This window comes from Manis javanica, chromosome 16 (genome assembly GCF_040802235.1).
Source record: "Manis javanica isolate MJ-LG chromosome 16, MJ_LKY, whole genome shotgun sequence".
Lineage (NCBI taxonomy): Eukaryota > Metazoa > Chordata > Mammalia > Pholidota > Manidae > Manis > Manis javanica.
Window position 1 is genome coordinate 23,786,477 of NC_133171.1, and position 21,819 is coordinate 23,808,295.

At 44.6% G+C, this 21,819-nt stretch overlaps 1 protein-coding gene across 1 annotated transcript; it reads left to right on the forward strand.

Moving 5' to 3' along the window:
• The first annotated feature begins 4,706 nt into the window (after positions 1 to 4,706).
• COX7A2 (cytochrome c oxidase subunit 7A2) lies at positions 4,707 to 9,849 on the forward strand. Its single transcript, XM_017652400.3, has 4 exons — positions 4,707 to 4,929; positions 5,666 to 5,755; positions 8,127 to 8,211; positions 9,650 to 9,849. The coding sequence occupies exons 1-4, from the start codon at positions 4,912 to 4,914 to the stop codon at positions 9,706 to 9,708; spliced, it is 252 nt and encodes an 83-aa protein (XP_017507889.3). The 5' UTR covers positions 4,707 to 4,911; the 3' UTR covers positions 9,709 to 9,849.
• Positions 9,850 to 21,819: the final 11,970 nt, after the last annotated feature.

A 21,819-nucleotide genomic window follows, 5' to 3' on the forward strand; every position in this document is an offset into this window, starting at 1 on the left:
TTGAGTTCCTTTTTCACTTTATTTGGGAGGGGGAAGAGAGAAACTTTTGGGACCAGTCCACTATTTGAAACCAGAAATGACTTGAAGCCCCTTTTGGTGATTTAACAACATTTAAAAAATCTTAAAAGTTAAACTTGTTATGTGTTTTAAGTGGTATTAATGGGAGCTTATTTGTGTCACGAGCTTTTCTATCCAGGGTGATGCTGAAGAAGATTGAATTCACCCTACATCACTTTCATTCTTAAGACTAATACGCTACTTTGTTCCAAGGACCAAAAATGCAGAAAAAAGAGTATTACGAATACCTGTCAAATGCAGCTGAATCAGTGATGTAAAATCATTCCTGGGGTGTGTGCTCTTCCCTTTTCACAACAAAGCTTGTTAAACAGTGGTTTATATTTCACTGTCCCGTCAGCTTCAGCTGGGCTCTCCCCTCATGGCTGCACTGTGCCCACCGTCATCAAGAGGGTGGGTCTCACGTCTGCTCTTACACACATGAACTGTATCTCCGATTACTTAGTCTACGGAACCATTTACTTCCCATTTCCTTGTCAGGAAGATGGGCAGTTTAATATTCGCTTGACAGATTGTGTTTTGAGGAATAAAGGAAGTGATAGATGACAGGTATTTAGCACACGGTGTAGAGGTCTAGAGAAATGCCACTCAGTGAACAATTCCCACTCCTTTTTGTCACATCGAATGAACTCACCTGTATCCTGAACTTTCTGCCCCATTTGATAGTGTGGCATCTTCCTCCCCTCTTCACTCTTAGCGGAAGGCTGGTGACCTCCTGGTCGGCCTCCTGCCTCCCTGCTCCCTAGTCTCCTTTGTATACCCCTTGGTCGTGCGGACCATACGACATGTCGGGAATTCTTTGAGATCATATTCTGGGCTTTTTCCCACCACTCCCTCTGTGATCTTAAGTGCCTCGGTCACTTCGGCCATCTTCACACTGATTTCTCCCTCTTGTGCCCTGACGTCTCGTTCTGAGTCCAGTTCATTGGATCTCTTGGACCGTCCTTGGACTTGGCGAGCTTGATAAGGTAAATAGGAATCGTCCTGTACTAGCCGGGGATTTCTCCTGTATTCCTTGATATAGTGAGTGAGTTAAGCCAGAAACCCCTCTCTTCTTCAGCTTCCCAACCCACCATTCACTACATTGTTGATTTTTGAAGGAATCTCCTTATAGTTGGCTCTCTAATCTATCCCCTTATCTACAGTCCTTTATCTGCGTGTGTCTTGCTGCTGATTCACTTCATGTTTTCTTCTTTTCCTTGGAGTACCGTACGAGCCATTAATGGACTTTCTGGCCCTAGTAACTCATGTCCAATCTAGCCTTTCACTGCTACCTGAATGATCTTGAAATAGCTTTCTGATCTTGACAGTTTGCTGTGTAAACCTTTAAATGGTCCCTAAGTCACCTTCAGGATAAAATTGACATTCTCATTAAAATCCCACTCCTGCCTTCCACTGTTGCTTCAAACCTCCATTTATCTTTGAGCCAAACCAAACTATTCACAGCTCTCTAAGACACCTTTTACCCTCTCTTTGCCTCTGCACATACTGTGCCTTCTGCCTGGATTTTTCTTCTGTTAGGTCTGTTTCTTTACCCAGCTTTTCCTCCTATAATAAACACATTTATTGAATCACATCACTTAATCTCCACAGCCACCCAATGGTGGATATTACTATTTCCAGTTTACAGATAAAGAAGGATATATAGGTTATGAAACTTGGGTTCAGTCATAATCACTACTGAGATTCAGGACATGTCTGACTTCCATTCTTAATTCCAGTGTTTTTTTTCTTTACTCCATCTCTGTCTCTATTTTACAGTTCCTGCAGATAAGTCATGCTTGAGTCTAAATCCAGGTTATTAATTATGTTCTTGCCCTAAATCTGGAATGCTTTTTATTTAATCTCTACTTGATTTTAATTCTACTGGACCCTGCTGAAGTCTTTTCAAAACCTTCCTAATGACCACTACTTCCTTGCATTTCCCATAAGCAACTTTTGCTACACTTTATACACACAGAGGGTCCTTTATGTGTGCATCATAATTTACTGTTACATGTATATCATCTTCCTAATTAGGCTACATACTCCAGAAGGTCTGGCATTAAAGTTTTCCACTGAGTATATTGCAAAGTGTTAGTCATAGTAGGTAGCCTATAAATGACTGTTCAACGAGTCATATTTATGTTTGATGCAGTTATTTTTCATGCATAAGTATTTTACAGCCAGAGATAAAGATTAGCCCAGCCCCTTAACTTTAAGATGAAAAGACTGAGGCTTGCAATTAGGTAAGTTATATAATAAAATAATACATCAATTAAGAGATGGTAACCAAGTATTTCCTGATTCCTGACTATGTAATAGTCAAAGAAAATATGAAATTATATTGAAATGTTTTTATCTGACTAGTTGCATTTATACATAACTTCATGTGAAACTCTTCTACTCTCTTGTTTTTCCAAAATTGGAAGATTTATGGTTCAATGCTGGTAGATTAAGCATTTTAATTCCAGAATTAAAACACACACACATCCCAGTCACACAAAACTTTATTCTGACTTTCCTGTTTTTTATTTATGGATGCTATAGACAGGATCAAAGTGGGGGTTATTATTTTGTTTGTTTTTTGGAGGAAAAGAAAGATTGAGCAACTGTGTGATTTGGAAACTTTGAATCAGTAATTTTGAAAAATTTTCACTCAGCACTTCATCTGGTGTCCATAAAGCTACTCACTTAAAAGACTTAAATTAACCATTATGTGCCACATATTTTCCATATGTCTACACAGCATACTGCCGGTTCTGCTAGGTTTAAGGAACCTCTGTAGGAAATTTTTTCAAAAGAGCCATTTCTAATAATTTCCTAATATCACAAAAGAACCTCAGAACTGCTGTTTTGGAAAGGAACTAGTTTTGAAAATACTCTACTTCAGGGTGAGTCCTTGAAAGGAGCTTTCCTGTGGAAGAGACTGAGTGGAAAAAGTAGAAGTAGGGACATGCCTTAAAAAGTCTTTTGCAGTAATGCCAGCCACAGGTGGTGACAGGTTGGTGGGAGTGGTGTGGCAGTGCAGGTAGTAGGGTCAGTAAGTGGTCAGATTCGGGTGTTTTGAAGGTGTGTCCAGCAGGATTTTTTCTTGGATTAGTTACATGGTATGACATAAAAGTTTGGGGTTTGAAATGAGGAAAGTTGTGGAGGAGAAGGCTTGGAAATAAGGAGTGGAAAGTAGAATTCAGTTTTGGTCCTAAGTTTGAGATGGCCATTAGATGTCTACGTGAAGATGTCTGGAGAAAACAAACGGTACTCATGGTATTGGATGAAATCACAAAAGGATGAATGTACTGAAAAAGTGGTACTCTAAAATTCAGGGATTGAGAGGCGCCAGAAAACTAAAAGTAGCAGCAGCTGAAGTGGAGACACCGAAAGAGTTGTGTGTGGAAGTCTCCTAACGACCATATTTCAAACTATATGTCTGTGTTACAAATGTATTGCATTTATGGTTTATTTCCAAATTAAAAATTGAAAATATGAGGGAGTGATCAAATATGTTAAGTGTTGCTGATAGATGGAAAAGATGAGAATGGAGATTGACAGTTTATTAAGAAAATAGAAGGCATTGGTGATCTAAGAACAGTAAAAGCCTGTCCAAAATGGGATTTTAAAAAAAGACTAGGAGGGGAAAAGAAATGTAATGAAATGTTTCATTTTGAAAGAGAAGAAAAAATGCGATGGTGACTGAAATCAGTTTAATTTGGGATGTTATATGCTGATGGGATGGTCTAGTAATGAGGGGGAAATTGGACTGTACTAGGTGACATGATCTACGTCCACTCTAGGACCTTTTTTATGTGAATCTGGTCCGTCTGGGGCAGAGCTGTAAATGCCCGAGGTCTGTCACCCAGCGTATATCGTTAATTCGTGTATTGGTTAGCAGATTACCCGCTTAAGCAGTTCTACCGGACTAGTAAGAAATTCACATAATCTGTTCTTGAGACGTTTAGTCTAGTTGGCCAAGCGGGGAAGACGTAAGCGAGCACATGCAACTCGGACAAGTTCGCATTATGCACAGCCCCCTTGTTCAAGGTCTGGGCGCTCCAGCTACTGCCACCGGGTAGTCGCCCTCAGGGTTTGATTACCGGGCTTAACGGGGAGTGGGGAGTAAACAGGTCCTTTCAGTCCCAGGCCAAGGAAGGGATGAGCTGGGTATTTGCAGGGACAGGTAACTGGGCACGGGGAGGGGGGATCTACCCTAAAGATTAGAAGGTATTACTTTAATATTACTGGGGTTTTTTTTTTTTTTGGCCTACACATTCCACCTACGCTGAGCCCGTATGTCATCAGCTTTATATCACTTGGGTGGCCGTTTTTATGGCTGGTTTATGCCCCTCGGGCGGACGCCAGCAGACAGACCTGCAGCGCAGGGCCTGCCACGTTAGAACTCGTCCCGGCAGGTGCCGCGCTGGGCCCGACACGGGAGACCGCGGGTCTGCGTCGCGCCTGCGCCCTGGCCCCATCTGAAACCCCCTTGCCTGCATTTTCGCAGACGAACCCGAGCGAGCAGCTCCCGCGGCTCCTTCGGCGGAAACACCGAGCGGAAGCGCCGCAGAGGAGCTGCTCGGTGGTACAGGCAGGGGCTCTTCCGGCTCCTGGGCGGCGGCCCGGACTCCGGGGTCCTCAGCCGAGCCGGGAAGCCCGGCAGCCCGGGTCCGCCGCGTACCGTCAACGGCCGGAGCGCGGACCCGCCCCGGAGGTGCCTCGCGGCGCCTGCGCGGGTCTGCGGCCGGAGCACGGACCTGCCCCCGGAAGTGCCTCGCGGCCCCGGAGTGGTTCCGGTTCCGGCGAGGCGCCTGCCGTTCTCCGAGGTCGGTTGCAGCTGTCGGTCGGCAGTAAGGAGCCAAGATGCTGCGAAACCTGCTGGTGAGCGTCTCGGGGGGCGTTTGCGGCCCGGGGAAGGGGTGGCGGCCGGTCAGCGGGAGGGCCTTCGGGCGGGGGTGGCCTGAGGTCGCCGCGGGCCGTGCCCTTCCCGCTGACCTTGCTGCCGTCGGGCTGGGCGGGGACCCGGGAGGGACGGTTCTGAACCCCGGAAGCCTCAGGCCCGGAGGCGTCCCCTGATCCGGGAAGATTGCGTCCCAAGGGCTCTGCGCCTCGGCGTCGGAAGGCGGTGTGAGCAGCAGGGCCATGGATCTCGGGAGGGACTTGGGCGGTCGTGGCGCCAGGGCGGCGTTGCCGCTCAGGCGGTTCTGCAGTGACCTTTCACCCTCCGCCGGCCTCGGCATCTGAAGGATTTCCCCAGAATGTCTAAAAAGAGAAGGAAAATGGAACAGTGATGACTGACTGTTGTAATTATTCAGGAAGGTTTTACTTAGCTTCTCAATATGTCATTGACTTTAGAAAGTAGAGTGCGTATTTGTGTCCTTATTTACTTCAACTATGTATACAAGTGCAAGTCTGGTTTTAAAAGATTATAGTCTGTTAAAGATTTTTTTGGAAAAATTTAGTGCCGGAATCATTTTAATCAAGTAGGAACCATGCCAGTATGTTTTAATTCTCATTTTCCCTCTTCTGTAATACTAAAGATTGAAAATGGCTGGTTTTGAAAGTTTCTTTAAGCCCTAAATCTGTTTAATGCCCATGGATGTATTTCCCATTTCAGGCCCTTCGTCAGATTGCCCAGAGGACCATCGGCACTACTTCCCGCAGGCAGATTGAAAATAAAGTTCTAGAGAAGCAAAAGCTGTTTCAGGTACTGAAGAATTTTGTAGATTGTTACTTGTAATAATTAAGAGTATCAAAAGGTGAGCTCGGAAGCAGATCTGGAGATGCCTGATTGACAGTGATCCTGATGTATCAGCAAAAGAACAAAAAGACACTGCTGTGAGCTCAGTGTGTCCGAGAGGCCCTGGGGGGGGAGCAGAAATGAGGAGGAAGAAGACATTATTTTGGAGGGGTTACATAGCGTGGGCACTCGGGTAGTTACACAGCGAAAGGCACATAGACCATAGAAAGGGCCCAGAAACAACAAATATATATGTGGAAATTTAATATATGGTAGAGGTGCCATTTCCTATCAGTGGGTAAAGGACACAATAAATTGGTATAGGAAAAATGGGCTGATTTGAAGAAAATAAAAGATGAATTACAGATATAAATGCTGCTTCTTCAGAAAATACTAGAATAAAATACAATATTTTTTCCCTCAGTTTTATTGAGACTTGATTGACAAATAGTTGTATGTATTTAGGTTGTACTTGCTGTCTTTTCTGAGGTCTACAGTGTGGTGCCTAATGTAGCTATTGAATGATGACCACAGTCAAGGTAATTAACACACCCATGGCCTCAACTGTGATTTGTGTGTGTGTTAAGAGCACTTGAGACCTTCTTTCTTAGGAAATCTCAAGTATATGATAGTGTTATTAATTATAATCACCATAGGAGAATATTTCTTACGATCTTAAGGGTAGGGAAGTCTTCCTAAGGAAGTGTTTACAAAGCTTAGAAGCTGTAAAAGAAAAATTGCAACGTTTGGTGACATAAAAATTTTTAATGTATTTATGGTTGCAAGAGACAAGTGACAGATGAGAGCAAATTTAAAAATGTAACAAAAGTTTAATATTCTTACTATACAGAGAGCTCCTTCAAATCAATAAGATGTAAACTAAAATGACAAGTTAACTATTTGTTCACCCTAATTAATTGTCAAATTTTTAAAAAGATTTAAAATAAGTTGCTAGCCAGGTGTGTGACATAGTTACGTTCATATGCAGTACTTTCACACATACTAGGTCCTAGTATAATTGGTACAAAGTTTTAGAGGGTATTTGAAATTATCATTAAAAACAAATCACCTTGTCATCTAGGACTCTCACTTTTAAGACTTCCTATAGAAATAGTAGCATAAGTATATAAAAATAGAAAATCTATTAATTATGGGAAGACCCATTAATAGAGGACTGGCCGATTCAATTACAATATTTTTGCACAGTGGAATTCAGTGGGGCCATTAAAAGGAACACAGTAGGTTTAAATGGACTGACAGAATGGTTTTTAAACTAGCACTGAGTGAAAAACAGCATATGGTAGACCATTTTATAGCATAAGCTTCCTTTTGTGTATTAAGTATGTATAAATTAGAAGGTATGACAAAATAAGCATTAAAAATATTTAGGGATATGTATTATGCTGTTAATAGTGGTCTTCTCATGAGGAAAGACTTAGTAGGACAGAGTAGGTTACCTTTGTAATAGTTAGGCTGTCAGTGACTTGTTTGTTTATTATGTTCTCTGGTTTTTCCCAAATAAAACTTTAGGCAATAAAAAAGGTGTGATACACAGATCTTCCTTAACTTAACAATGGCGTTAAATTTCCAGAACCCATTTTAAGTGGAAAATAGCCTTAATACAGCTAACCTACGAAACATCACAGCGTGGCCTAGCCCACATTAAACCTGCTTAGAACACTTGCATTTGCCTACAGTACGGTGAGATATCTCACACAGCCTGTAAGCCTATTTTATAGTAAAGTGTTAACTATCTCGTGATTTATTGAGTACTATACTGAAAGTGACACACAGAAGGGCTGTGTGTCATTTATCCTTATCACTGGTGACGGACTGGGAGCCGCCAGCTGCTGCGTGCTACCACTAGAGTTTATGGCACCGCATATTGCTAGCCTGGAAAAGGTCGAATTCAAAGGTCGGAGTATGGTTTCTACTAAACGTGTATGAAGTTCTGAGCCATCCTATAGTCCAAAAGACCTAAGTTGAACAATTATATATTGGGGACCATCTGTGTACCACATAAATACATAATATGTATATTTAACAGATATATTAAACATTTACTATATGCCAGATGCTGGGCTAGGGCATAAGGATATGATTTAGTGTTATTAATTTTTTAATATACCTTGTGTGTATATATATATAATTTATATATATGTCGTATTATATGAAAAAGTTATAATCAAGAAGCAGTCCTTTTTAATTTTGATAACTTAAAATATTTTAATTCTAGAAGTTTAAAGAGCCATTAATTTTGTACAAATGGATTAGTCTTTTGAACTTAGTTAGAAACAAATGATACATTTATTAATTATTTTTATTTTTTTTACCCTAGGAGGATAATGGAATTCCAGTGCATCTAAAGGGCGGGGTGGCCGATGCCCTCCTGTATAGGGCCACCATGGTTCTTACAGTTGGTGGTAAGATGTTTGGAAGGCTTGATTTGTAGGAAAGTTAACTCACAGCTTCATTGCCTTTTCTATGCCAGTTTTTTCATACAGGGAGTCCGCAGAGTCTGTGATCCGACTGCTTGGCATAAAAAGGACTTAAGAGGGTGATTGATACATATTGTATAAGAGCATTTTAATGTCGTTTTAAAAAGTAGACCAATACCATTTGGTGATTATCATGATAGAGGTGGTTTTCGGAGTCTGCCACTGGTGGCCCTGCAGGCCTTTGAAGAGCCAAAAATACCTACCTTACCCCATTTCCTAAAACTAAGGCTTTTAAACATTCGACTGTGATGACAAAAATAAATTTTTTTTTTTTTGCTCCTTACGTATGATTTACAAAGCTGATGTAAAGCTGAGAGTATTGGTATGATGTATTCTGAAGTGGTAAGATTTATAAAGTACTATAATAAAACACATTTTTATATAAAAACCCTGTATATACATATTTAATCACAGAAACAACCTGTACAGAATAATGATACTGTACGTGAAGTGCCCTGACACTGTTTCTGTGGATAGGGCCGTGTACATTATTCCGTGTCAGCAGTGGAATATCACACATTGGTATCCTAGGCACAGAGTTAGGAATTTGGATGTTTGCCCTCTGGGGGAGAAGAAAAACAGTATTAGAATGATTACTCATCTTACTGTTAGGAATGCCACATACATGAATTCCTGTAACCCTTGTATTAAGTCTGTAATTCATCCCCTTTTAAAGATGAAGTTATGTTAATTAGTCAAGAAAACAATACTTCTCTGGAAAAGCTGGGATTTGAACCCTAATTGCAAAGTCCCTTGGCTCATGCCAAGGTGCCTTTGGCTTGAATTAAATACAGTGAAGGGTCTTTTTGTCAATGAAGATAACCAGATAGTGACATTTCGGTTTAAGGTAAAGTCTTAAGTTCTTTTTTGGCCAGTGTGACTATTTCTTAGAAGCTCTGGTAATGAGTTTTCAAAATAAGTTTCTAGTTGTTAGGTATTCTTACACTGCATTTGATAATTTTAAAGTTATGTATCATCCTTGGTTTTACATTTATCATACCCTTTAGGGAAAGCCTGTGCATTTTGACTTCTTTTTTGGCTTTTGAGTAGTTCTTAGCATTTCTCAGGCAATCTTAGGTTAGTATGGAAATAACCTTTATATATGTTCTTAATCTTAAAATTGTTTTAATATCATTATTAAGTTTACAAGTACTTTATTGTGCTACATCCAGCACCATAAAACTAGATTAAATGTGTTATATATACATAGATACCTGTGTGTTAGCGCTATCAAGATACTTTATGTTCCCATTAAAGTAGTCTTCATGACAACCTTGCTTTTATCTTACAACTTTTTAGCTGGAATAATTAGGCTTATACATTCAAATCTTACAATTTTTTAAAAATTCTTTTTATTTTTCAGGAACAGCATATGCCATATACCAGCTGGCAATGGCTTCATTTCCCAAGAAGCAGGACTGATTGCTCTTCATCCTTCCAGTAATCAAGTTGGTTAAGTTCCATTCAGCTCTCTATGGACCAGTAGCCTGATAACCAAGTTCTTTGGGAATCAATATTTATTAACTTGTACTAACTGCCATTAATAAAGCAGTTTTTACCATGCTTCGTCTTATTTTATCACTTTAGGATGCGTTTCCCAATACTTGCAGCTTTTCGTCAGCTTTGTAAATCACAGGTAAGGAGCAAAAACAAGGACTCTCGCCATTAAGGTTTTGTAAAGTATCATTGTGGGTAATGCTTCATTGGAGTTTTATCTTCAGCTCGGAGTTTTGCAGTGGTTGGTCTTCAGCTTTAATCGAGCTTGACCCAGGAAGCCTGTGTCTTTGAGGGTCGTCGTGTCGTGTCCGTCCCATGTCCACCCCCATGCCCCCTCTGCTGGCCTATACTGTGCCTGGTGTCAGAACCTGCGATCGTGGAGGCAGGTTGGCTTCAGCTCATGGGTTCAAGTCTCTCCTCTCCCTGAGCTGTATGAAAGCTTAAGTTGAAACCTTGGACGTATTCACACTTAGAATTAGTCTTCAGTAGAGAAGTTGCCAAATAATTCAGTGTCTGTTCTTTTCACACTCAGGCTTCTGTTGTTACCCTATCTACACGTAAAGTGTAACTTTCCTTAAAATACTTAATTCATTTATAAAAATTATCTGGGGGAACATAAGTCAGAATTTGTCATCTCTGCGCAGTGCACATTGGTAAAACTATGAAGATTAGAGTCCAGGTGTGGCAGATCTGGGGGGAAATCTGATTAAGGGTTCTGTAAGCTTCAATTTCTAGATAAAATTGAGAAATTGCATTTGGAAAAACTGAGTCAAATCTGAAATAGCCCGACTAAGCTTTTTCTATTGAAACATTGAGGCTTAAAGGTACCTAATAAAAGCTGTTTTGGCCTGGAATCTTAAAGGTTGGAAAAGATCTTGGTAGCTGCATTACCTAACCTGCCTCTACGTGCAGAAACGTGCCCCACCTCTGACGGAATCCTGCACTAATACCAGCTTTAGAAGTGAGTTGGGTAAATGCCATTAGGTATTTCTAATTACTGATGAAGTTAAGTTGAGCTGGAATCTGGTCCAGTTTGGTGATTGTAAGCTAAAAAGCAACGACTGATAATATTTTGAAACTACCTGTATGTGTCAGCACTTTACAAAGGAGAGTAGATCCTTCAAAACTGAATTGAAAAACTTTAAAGATGTGGAAGACACTTGTGTTGTAAAAAGAACGGCTTGACACCCTCTACAATCTTCACTTCTATACTGTGAGATGCTTTACTACTGGCATAACCTAGTGAGATTTATAAAACATTTTTTCAGCAAAAATGTTCTTGGGCTGTGTTAAGGTTAAATGTTTAGGGTACTTGAAGTTTTTTTAAAGCAAATGGTATGATTAAATATTTTCCCTTCACCCTAAAATCCAGCATTGTAAGCAGGGGTGGAGATTGGGAGGGATAAGAGGCAAGATCCCAGAGTAGAGGTTGCTGGACAGGATCTCAAGAAAATGTCTGTTAAACTTGGCGTTTGGTAAGAGAAGCTTTTACTGTTGATAACAAAGACCAGAAGTCCATAGAGTCCCTAAGAAGTAAAACTGGCCAGGGAACAAAACCAATGTCCTTTTTAGCTTTACCACACATCCTTTTGAGAATAGCATCTGTTACTGAACAGAAGTTGTGTGCTGATGTTACCCTGGTAATGTAAGCACCAATGACGTAGATTTAAATGAAATTTTATTATAATAAGTACTACTCTCAAAATTTCATTGTGGTCTAGTTATTGTAGATGAAAAACTATAGGTGCAGGAAGAGGGCATGTTTACACAAAGCTACATAACGAATGGCAGCACAAGATTTCAACCCCAGGTTTCATTTATGGTTCACCATCTGCAGTGTACGTCCTCTTACGAGGTGTTTGGTTTCGTACTGACTGGGACCCTTCAGTACACTTGACAGTATGCACACAGGAATACCCTACAGATTTCTACTCCCTTGTACAGTCAAGCTGGGCAGAGTGGACAGTAGTCTCCAGTCCAGTCAGTTTCTGATCACTGCAATTTGCAGTCCACCTGCCTCCACATCTGTTTGAGGTCCAAACTGGCCACACTCATCACCTACCTTACTGTTCTCTGCTGCTTGGTGCCCCTGGGAAAGCTCCCCAGATTCTGCTGGACGCTGACATCCCCCCATTGCTTTCAGTGTTCCCTGTACTTGCTCTTTTGAATCAATTCAAATTTGAGTTGTAACTGTTGGTAAGACTGAACCAGTATTCCATTGCAGTTAATGCACAGGTGATAGAGTCCAAGAGGAAGCTTCAAGCCCTGGATTACTGCGGGTAGCTCCCCTTGCACAGCCTGTCCCCTGCCCCATGTGGATAGAATGACAACGCACACAATAGCATGTAGAGCAAAGAAAATGGTTTCCCATATGTATTGAGTGTGCAAGAAATACTAGGTGCGCCTATGGCGAGCTCTCTGAGAAGAACTGTTACCCCGCCTCCTCCCTATCACCCAGGCACACGGACCGCTGGTTGGGTCAGGCCGGGCAGGCTGTTCCATCCATGCCCTAGGTGCCTTCTGTCTTGGCCCTGCTGTCCTGAGTGTGTGGCTTTAATTCTTACTAGGTGGTTGCTGCCGCTCCAGTTTTTTTGTTTTCCCGCAAGGTGGAGAACTGGTGAAAACATGGGCAAAATAGGTATTCTCTTTGAAGAGCTTCAGGAGCCCTACACGGACTTAAGCTTCCATCTCTGTGGCTGGAGCTTTGTCACACGACCATGCCTAGCTGCAGGGCGGCCAGCAAACGGCTGGGCTTATTGCCAAGCAAAATGGGGTTGTGTTTGGTAGAGAGTGGGGCACTGGGCACCGAGTTGGCCCCTAACGTCTTTCCTCCAACTAGTTGGTTTTCCAGAAGCATGAAATCGGCCCTGGGGGAGATGGGGCCCCGCAGTGCAGCGGTCCTTGCTCTAGCTGGTGGTGCCGCCCCCGTGGCTGCCCGAGGCTCAGCTGTATTCCACTGGCCAGTGGCTCCCCGTCTCAAGTCGGTTCAGGTGGTCTCTCAGCCGGGAACCAACCACAGTGAGATTTCCTCGCCGTCCACCTGACATACCGTCTAATAAGGCACGGCTCTGCCGTTGGCCATAAGCAGTAGGTTGGCGTTTAGTACGGGAGCCTTTGCTGGCTTTCAGAAGGTTTCCTTGGGGGCAGATGCCCTGCTGCTGCAGCCGGTCGGCCTCGGGTTTGCAGAGACCTTCCTGCAATGCGCAGGGCCGTGCGCCCGGCCCCCACTGCGGCCCCTTCTCGGGAATTTAGCTCGGGACCCCTCTTCCCGAGTCCTGCATCCACGTGCAGAGCCGCAGCTCGTCAACCACCACCGGACTGCCCTTCTGTGGGTACACGCAGGTCGGTAAGGCAAGTGAACATACCGAGTGTCTGCCGCGTGCCAGCCACGCTGTGTCAAGGACTCATCGGTGAACAAACTGGCAGATTCCTGCCCTCAGGGCTTTCGTTCTACTGGGGGAAGGCAGTTAGGAAAATATAAAGCAGGTAGCAGCACAGCATGTAAGTAGGTAGGAAGCTCTGTAGCTAAAAGACCAACGGGGAGAGCTGGCCTGGGGTGGCTGATCGTTTGCAGGTGTAAATAGGATGTGAAGACAGGCTTCGGTGGGAAGGTCAGGTTTAAATAAAGACTGGAAGGACAGTGGCTGGTCAGTTGAGTGGGGAAAGGCATTACAGGAGACAGAACAAATGCCGTCAGGAGCCCGTCGAGGGACAGGAAGGCAGGGGCAGCTGCCGCTGGCAGCCAAGGAGTCAGGGAGGCAGGTCCTGGCGGCCATTGCAGGGACTGAGGCTTCCATGCAGGCTTCTCACGGAAGAGGGCCTGGCACGTTTTGGGGCCCAGCTTGGCTGTCGCCCTGCAGTGGTCCATGGGGCCCAGGGGAGAAGCAGGCAGGCCCGTTAAGCGGCCTGCGGCGGCGGCGACCTCCGAAAGGGGCGGGTGTCAGTCACGGAGGCCGGACAAGCGGCCGGACTGTGCAAGGGGGCACCTGCATCAGCCACCTAGGCCTCGCCCGCCCTCCTGAGTCCACCGTCCACCCTCCAGCCACCCACCCAGCACTGCCTTACCGAGAGCCCACCCCGTGGACGGCGCTGCTCCGGCTCCGAGCACGCAGCCGCCGACCGGGCCTGCAGGCCGGCCCCTCCGCGGAGCTCAGGCCCCTGCCGGCCCAGAGCAGGCGCGGCCCCGGGGGGCCGACGGCGTGTCTCCGTGCGGGGGCAGCCTGGGGGCCGGGACACGCCTCGGAGGAGGCGGCTGGGCTGCGAAAAGGGGGCCGGCTGGGGTGAAGGCCAGGCGAGCGGCCCGGAGAGAGGGAAACGGCCTCGCGCGGTTGAGTCGGGAAAGAGCCGTTGCTGGAACGCGGGGAGCTGGAGGGAGGGAGCGACGCCGCCTCTTCTCCGGCTTGATAACAGCAGCACCGTCGGAACCACAGTCAGCAGGAAGTTTACACGTGAACCGGCGCGCACAGTCCGTCCAGCCGGGCGTTACTGGTTTCGGCGACAACTAGAAGCTGGGGACAGACAGTCAGCGGGGAGCACGGGGCAGCGTGACCTCGGCGCTGGGTTTCACGTCCAGACCGGCCTCCTGAGACGCGTTCTCGGCCGCCGTGCACCGAGTCACTCCCTAGAGGAAAGAAGACGGAAAGTGCTTGGGGCAGCCCGGCTGCTTGGTTCCGCCCCGACCTGGTTCCCTTTGAGTTCTGTCGTGCCGTCCGTTATGCCTGATGAATCATGCTTCGGGATCGGCAGTTTTTTAGTTTCTCTCCCTCCTCTCTGATTGCCGTGAATCTAGTCAAGTATCTGCTCTGATTGTCTATTTCTACTGAAATTGTTTTTCAAAAATATTTTTACATGGTTTTTATATTTTATCTCTATTGAAATTATTAAATAAGCTGCTACTTATAATGTTATATATAGATTTTAAAGCAACTTCTTTAAGCCAAGGAAATTTTGAAGGACTCCTTCCATTAATGAGGAAAACCAATCAAAACCCAAGATAGTTTAGTGTCCGAGCAAAGGAGGTGCACAGGGGGAAAAAAGAATCCCCAAGATAGTTTCTAAATTTTTATCCTAGCATAATACACCAGAGGAAAAAGAAACACATGTTTATAATTAGATTGCTTGGAAACTCCAGAACGGTCTATGGAAATGGTAATTTCAAAGCACGCCTGAGGTCTGCTGCCTGGGAAAGAGGAACTGAAAATACAAGATTTTGTAGCCTCAGTGCTAGAATATAATGGCCTCTGTGTGTGTAAATTTGGATTTGATTATCCATTTCCAGTTGTAAATATGCCATCGGTGTAGGATTGAAGATGACTGTTGTCTTGAATTCTGGGACTATATCAGGTTTTTACTGACCTCTTGTAGGAGGCCCTGTCTTCCGTCTGGAGAGCTGCTGAATATATTCTCTTAGCTTTGTTCTGATGAATTACAGGCTTTGTGCTGTCTGCCCTTGGCTACATCTCTCCAGGCCTTTTCACCTCAGTGAATGCACTTGAAAAACATTTGTGGCCCTTCACGTTGGATGCTGAACAACAGGGCCTTTTCTTTAGACAGTATCTGCTTCCAGAAGTCAGTATGTTATGAACCAGTTTTGACTACTCCAGTCACAAAAACACATCTTCATAGTTTGGTCGTTTTTCCACCTTGACTCTGTCCTTAGGATCCTCATCATGATTTTTTTTTAAGTTTCTTTCCACTTTAGTGGAAATGTATGAAAAGGGAATAGACCAGAAATTACCATGATGGATGAGGAGCTAGGAGTCCCATTTTTGTTTATCTCCATCCACATTCATAAAAAAAAAATGTGGACAGAGAGGAGCCAGCAGAATCCCTCACAGGACTGAAAGATGGAACAACAAATAAAACCAAACAAAAAGATACATTTCTCAAGAAGCCATTTTGAATATCACCTTATTAAACAAGTTTTGAAAGATGCCCGAGGTTCATTTCCCAAAGCGGCATCAGCCTAGCTTATATAATACATGTGACAACTGGCTTCCAGATCAAGCTCTGCAACTGCTGGAAATGTTTTTGTTTTTATTGTAGGTGATTGTTAAGCATGAGAAAGAAAAAGTACTGGCTATGTATACAAGACTTATATAAGTACAATGCATCTACTATATTACCATTTCCCAAACATTTTCTTAGTATAAAACTAATTCATGCATAGTGGATACCAAAAAGAATAAAGAAGGGCACCTCTGAGAGTGTTTAATCTTTGTTCTGTGCGTAAACAGCTGGTGCACAGGGTGCTTTTAGGACTCTCGCCATCGCGGCTGGGCGCGCTCTTCTGGAATCCTTTCTTGAGCAGGACAGCAGCGCGCCCTCTGGTAGCGCGTATTTCCCAGCCTCACCACCTGTCCAGGCGGGTCAGGCTCACAGAACACGATACCACAGACTGGGTGGCTCAGACAGCACGTTTATGTTCTCACGGTTCCGGGGCCGGGCATCCTCGGTCAGTCGGGTCCGGACCAGGGAGCTCAGTTCCTGGCCAAAGCTGCCGTCCCGGCGTGCAGCCGGTCGCCTTCTGTGGCTCGGAGAGTGAGCTGGTTCCGGTGACCCTTCCTCTTGGGAGGACACCGGTCCGGGGGGTCAGGGCCCAGCTCCGATAATCTCATTTAATTTAAATCGCCTCCGTAAAAACCCTGTCTCCAAGTATAGTCACACCGGGAGCTGGGGCTTCAACATGTGAATTTTGAAGGGACTCACTTGAAAGAGAAAGGGGATTATTTATGGTCCCATGTTCAGAAATTTCAAGGAAACGCTCTGAGTGGCCCGGGACCCATCAACCGAATCGCTGCTTCTATTTAAGGAGCTAATGGCTCTGAAGAGGGTTTGTCACAGATTAAATGTGCAGTGTTACACACACAGAGGCTTACACACTCAATACTGCATGAACCTAGTGGGTTCTGTCAAAGGTGAGTAGCAGGTAAGCTTACTTAAAGAATATGGTTCTTTTTTGCAAGAGTAACAAGAAGATGGAAAATATCTTGGCGACAAAAACAAGATAATTCTAGGAACGCAGAATATTCTGCTTCAGGTTTTAGAGGCAGGACAAAGAGAGATTCTGAAACGTATGGGATCTGAAATTCATGGTGTTCTCACCTGCCAAGGCCAGTTGCCCCACACGAGTCGCACCAGCGGCGGCTGTGCCCGGGGAGCCACGGACGCTTGCTGATGGGACAAAAGTAGGCAAAGCTTTGCTGCTTAGCTCGCTCCGGCGTGACCCCAGGGCCTCCGCCGTGTCCCCGAGCAGGAGGGGTGCTTGGCTCTTCACGGGGTCCTCACGCGAGGCCTGCCCCAAAGGGGGCCCCGAGGCGTCACCCAGGGCTAAGCGGAAAACCGCACCGCTGTGGGCACGGCAGGGCCTCAGGCCCCCGGCATGCGCACCAGGCCCCGCCGTTCTGGGGCCCGCGGGGACCGACGCAGACCCAGGGCACGTGTCCCTCCCCGCGGGCTTCCCGGAGGCGGCGCCGTCGGGACTCCCAGGTCGCTGCTGCGGTGCGACCGCGTCCTGGACGGGGAAACGGGCCGGAGGGCTTCCCGTAAAGTGGCTCCGCTTGACACCGACACCCGCAAACCCGTTCAGCCCCGGGAGCGACTTGCTGGTGGTGCGTCTCCATTTCCCCTTCTTCTCGGGGGAAGGGGGCAGGAGGGGTACCGGACAGGGAGGAGGGGGAACGCGGCTGTTCACTGCGGCCCCGGAGAACCGGGTGCCATGCCGGGGCCCTGGTTTGGGGCCTCGGGCACTGCAGGGTGACCGCTGTGGGGCCCTGCCCGACGTTTCTCGAATAAATGAACATTTTATGAGCACCCTCTGAATACACGCTGAGGTCTGAACAGCTGAGAGAATTTCCACAAACACACGATTTTGAAGTTGTAATGAAGAAAGTAGTACACGGGGTGACAGACACGGGGTGACGGACGGTCCGACGACGGCGCTCACCCGTCGCTCTTTGCAAAGGGTCGCCGCCTGCTTCGGGCTGTTGGATCCTCGTGGTGACGCTGGGCCAGGAGCCGAGTGCTGACCCCAGGGGCAGCAAGAGGCCACAGCCCACAGGGACTGACCCCAGCGTGGTCTGGACACCTTTGCCTCAGGTGGATGTGGCCGGCTCGTGGGGGGCAGGGTGAGCAGCTGGCCCTTCACCTGACGCGTGGGACGCGCTTGGGGCAGCTAAGCCCACTTCAACACTCCTTCCTTCTTACTTTAAGAATTTAAAAAGTTGGGGGGCAAGAACAACTCCCACATACTTTAACAATTTTTTATTTTGAGAATTTTCAGACATAAAATTAGGAGAAAGGGCAAAACCAACCCTTCCATACCCGTCTCTGATAATTGTTACCATCTTGCCACATATACTTCATCTATGTATTTTTTCACTGAACCATTTTAAATTGTGCACTGTATGAAATTTCACTCCAAAATATTTCAGCCTATTATCCTATAAACTTAGCAGCATCTCTCCTGACCAATGACAGTCACTTCCTGACACACTGGCCGTGTTCAGCTGCCTCGGTGGCCCCGATGTCCTATAAGTCAGGCCCTTGCCATAGGCCACAGGCTGCATCTGCTGCGTCCCCAGACTCCTGTGAGCCAGAAGGGTGCCCCTCCCCACCTTTTCCTTTTGTCCGTGTGTGAAGACACTTGTAGAATGTTCCTAACGGATGATCGTGTACTTAGGCTTCATTGTAACTACGGTTTCCTGTATCTTCAGTTTTAATATCAACGTAAATCTTATCTTGCACTCGTGAAAAATAATAGGATTGGGACATATTTCACAATTTAATTCCTTATATTATCTTTCTTTCATTTTCATTCATGTTTCTGAGTTTTCCAAAAACTTCTTTCTTTGGAGATTGGCCCTCCAGCTATCCCCCACCTGAGCTGCTTTCTTCAGAGTTAGAAGTCTAGCAGGTAGACCGTCAGAAAATGAATAAGCCTCGCCTGGTACAATGGCATGGTTAAGGCAAATCAGGGGTCTATGCTGTGTTTTAAAGTTGGGCTGTTCAAGTTATTTTGTATAATACAGTTTTTATAACGAAGAATGTTTCTGGCAATATTCTTTCTATTTATTTATTTATTTATTTATTTATTTATTTATTTATTTATTATTTTGGTATAATTAATATACAATTATGTGAGCAACATTGTGGTTACTAGATTCCCCCATTATCAAGACCCCACCACATACCCCATTACAATCAGTGCCCATTGGCATAGTAAGATGCTGTGGAGTCACTACTTGTCTTCTCTGTGTTACACTGCCTTCCCCATACCCCCCACTACATTATGTGTGCAAATCGTAATGCCCCTTATTCCTCTTCTCCCTCCCTCTCCATACCCGCTCCGCCCCCCAACTCCAGTCCCTTTCCCTTTGGTAACTGTTAGTCCTTTCTTGGGTTCTGTGATTCTGCTGCTGTTTTGTTCCTTCAGTTTTTGCTTTGTTCCTATACTCCACAGATGAGTGAAATCATTTGGTATTTGTCTTTCTCCACCTGGCTTATTTCACTGAGCATAACACCCTCTAGCTCCATCCATGTTGTTACAAATGGTAGGATTTGTGTTCTTCTTATGGCTGAATAATATTCCATTGTGTATATGTACCATCTCTCCTTTATCCATTCACCTACTGATGGACACTTAGTTGCTTCCATTTCTTGGCTATTGTAAATAGTGCTGCGATAAACATAGGGGTGCACCTGTCTTTTTCAAACTGGGCTCCTGCATTCTTAGGGTAAATTCCTGGGAGTGGAATTCCTGGGTCAAATGGTGTTTCTATTTTGAGTTTTTTGAGGAACCTCCATACTGCTTTCCACAATGGTTGAACTAATTTACATTCCCACCAGCAGTGTAGGAGGGTTCCCCTTTCTCCACAGCCTCGCCAACATTTGTTGTTTGTCTTTTGGATGGTGGCCATCCTTACTGGTGTGAGGTGATATCTCATTGTGGTTTTAATTTGCGTTTCTCTGATGATTTGCAATGTGGAGCATCTTTTCATGTGCCTGTTGGCCATCTGAATTTCTTCTTTGAAGAAGTGTCTGCTCAGATCCTCTGCCCATTTTTTAATTGGATTGTTTGCTTTTTGTTTGTTGAGGTGCATGAGCTCTTTGTATATTTTGGATGTCAACCCCTTATCAGCTATGTCATTGATGAATATATTCTCCCATACTGTAGGGTGCCTTTTTGTTCTACTGATGGTGTCCTTTGCTGTACAGAAGCTTTTCAGCTTGATATAGTCCCACTTGTTCATTTTTGCTTTTGTTTCCCTTTCACGGGGAGATATGTTGATGAAGAAGTTGCTCATGTTTATATTCAAGAGAGTTTTGCCTATGTTTTCTTCTAAGAGTTTTATGGTTTCATGACTTACATTCAAGTCTTTGATCCATTTTGAGTTTACTTTTGTGTATGGGGTTAGACAGTGATCCAGTTTCATTCTCTTACATGTAGCTGTCCAGTTTTGCTAACACTAGCTTTTGAAGAGGCTGTCATTTCCCCATTGTATATCCATGGCTCCTTTATCATATGTTAATTGACCTTATATGCTTGGGTTAATATCTGGGCTCTCTATTCTGTTCCACTGGTCTGTGGGTCTGTCTGTTCTTGTGCCAGTACCAAATTGTGTTGATTACAGTGGCTTTGTAGTAGTGCTTGAAGTTGGGAAGCGAGATTCCCCCTGCTTTATTCTTCCTTCTCAGGATTGCTTTGGCTATTCAGGGTCTTTTGTTGTTCCAGATGAATTTTAGAATGATTTGCTCTAGTTTGTTGAAGAATGCTGTCAGTATTTTGATAGGGATTGCATTGAATCTGTAGATTGCTTTGGGCAGGATGGCCATTTTGACAATATTAATTCTTCCTAGCCAGGAGCATGGGGTGAGTTTCCATTTGTTAGTGCCCTCTTTAATTTCTCTTAAGAGTGTCCTGTAGTTTTCAGGGTATAGGTCTTTCACTTCCTAGGTATTTTATTCTTTCTGATGCAATTGTGAATGGAATTGTTTTTCTGATTTCTCTTTCTGCTAGTTCTTCATTAGTGTATAGGAAAGCCACAGATTTCTGTGTATTAATTTTGTATCCTGCAACTTTGCTGCGGCAATGTTCTTAATTTAAGAAACTACGCATAGTCTTCTTGTTTTGCTATGACTGAGTTAATTAGATTGGCAACAAAGTCAAAGATCAGTGGGCCAGTTGCTCAGGGTTGGTGGGCACAATCAGCCTTCCTGGGTAAACAGAGTTCGCAACTCTGTAAACTGTTTTCCTACAGCCCTTTAACAGATGCAGGTTCCAACAAAAATATTTACAACATTAAGGTTACAAGCAGAAGTTCTAAAAACTAGGAAGACAAATTTTTTAAGATTACAGGAAAACTCTTTCCCATCTTAGACCCAAATTTGTAATGACAAAATACAGAACGAGCATAGATTTTACTTACATTTCATGGTAACTAGTATATACATATGCTTAGTTCTGTTTTATCCAAAGTTAGTTGTAAATCTTGTGGTTTGTATTTTCAGTGTACTTGCAAAAATAACTTCCTAAAAGTTCCCTTCACATTTCCTGCTTAAAACCAAACAAAGCAAAACAAACAAAATAACTTCAATATAAATCAAGGTTGAATCAAAGATACTTGGGTCTTGAATGATGGATTTGCACGGAGTGGACTGGATTGCCTTCCCTCCCTCCTACCAGAATGGGTAAAATACATGAAGTTCTCTTTCTTTATAAGTAGTTAAGCTGCTCCTGAGAATTGTACTGTTTTAATTTTACTGTGAAATTGTTTCGAGGGACACTCATTACCCCAGGTTCTCCCTTGAATCTTTTATTCAAGGAAGATGGGTCAGCTTGACTGATACTGAGTGGAGGGGCATTCAAGGGAGAAAGAGGTAGGAGTCCAGATTCCCATCCCTTCCCTAGGTGGGTGAAACACCACAAACCAGCCCCCCACCTCCCGAGGGCAGGCGGGCCAGCACATCAGGAGGCCTGGGGAGGCGGGGCTCCCTCCACACTGGCCCCCTGCTGTTCCTCCCTTGGTGTCCCCTGAG

Coding starts and splice junctions, on each gene's coding strand:
- COX7A2 (XM_017652400.3), top strand. Junction 5,756..8,126: donor AGAAGCAAAAGCTGTTTCAG/GTACTGAAGAAT, acceptor TTTTTACCCTAG/GAGGATAATGGAATTCCAGT. Junction 8,212..9,649: donor CATGGTTCTTACAGTTGGTG/GTAAGATGTTTG, acceptor TTTATTTTTCAG/GAACAGCATATGCCATATAC.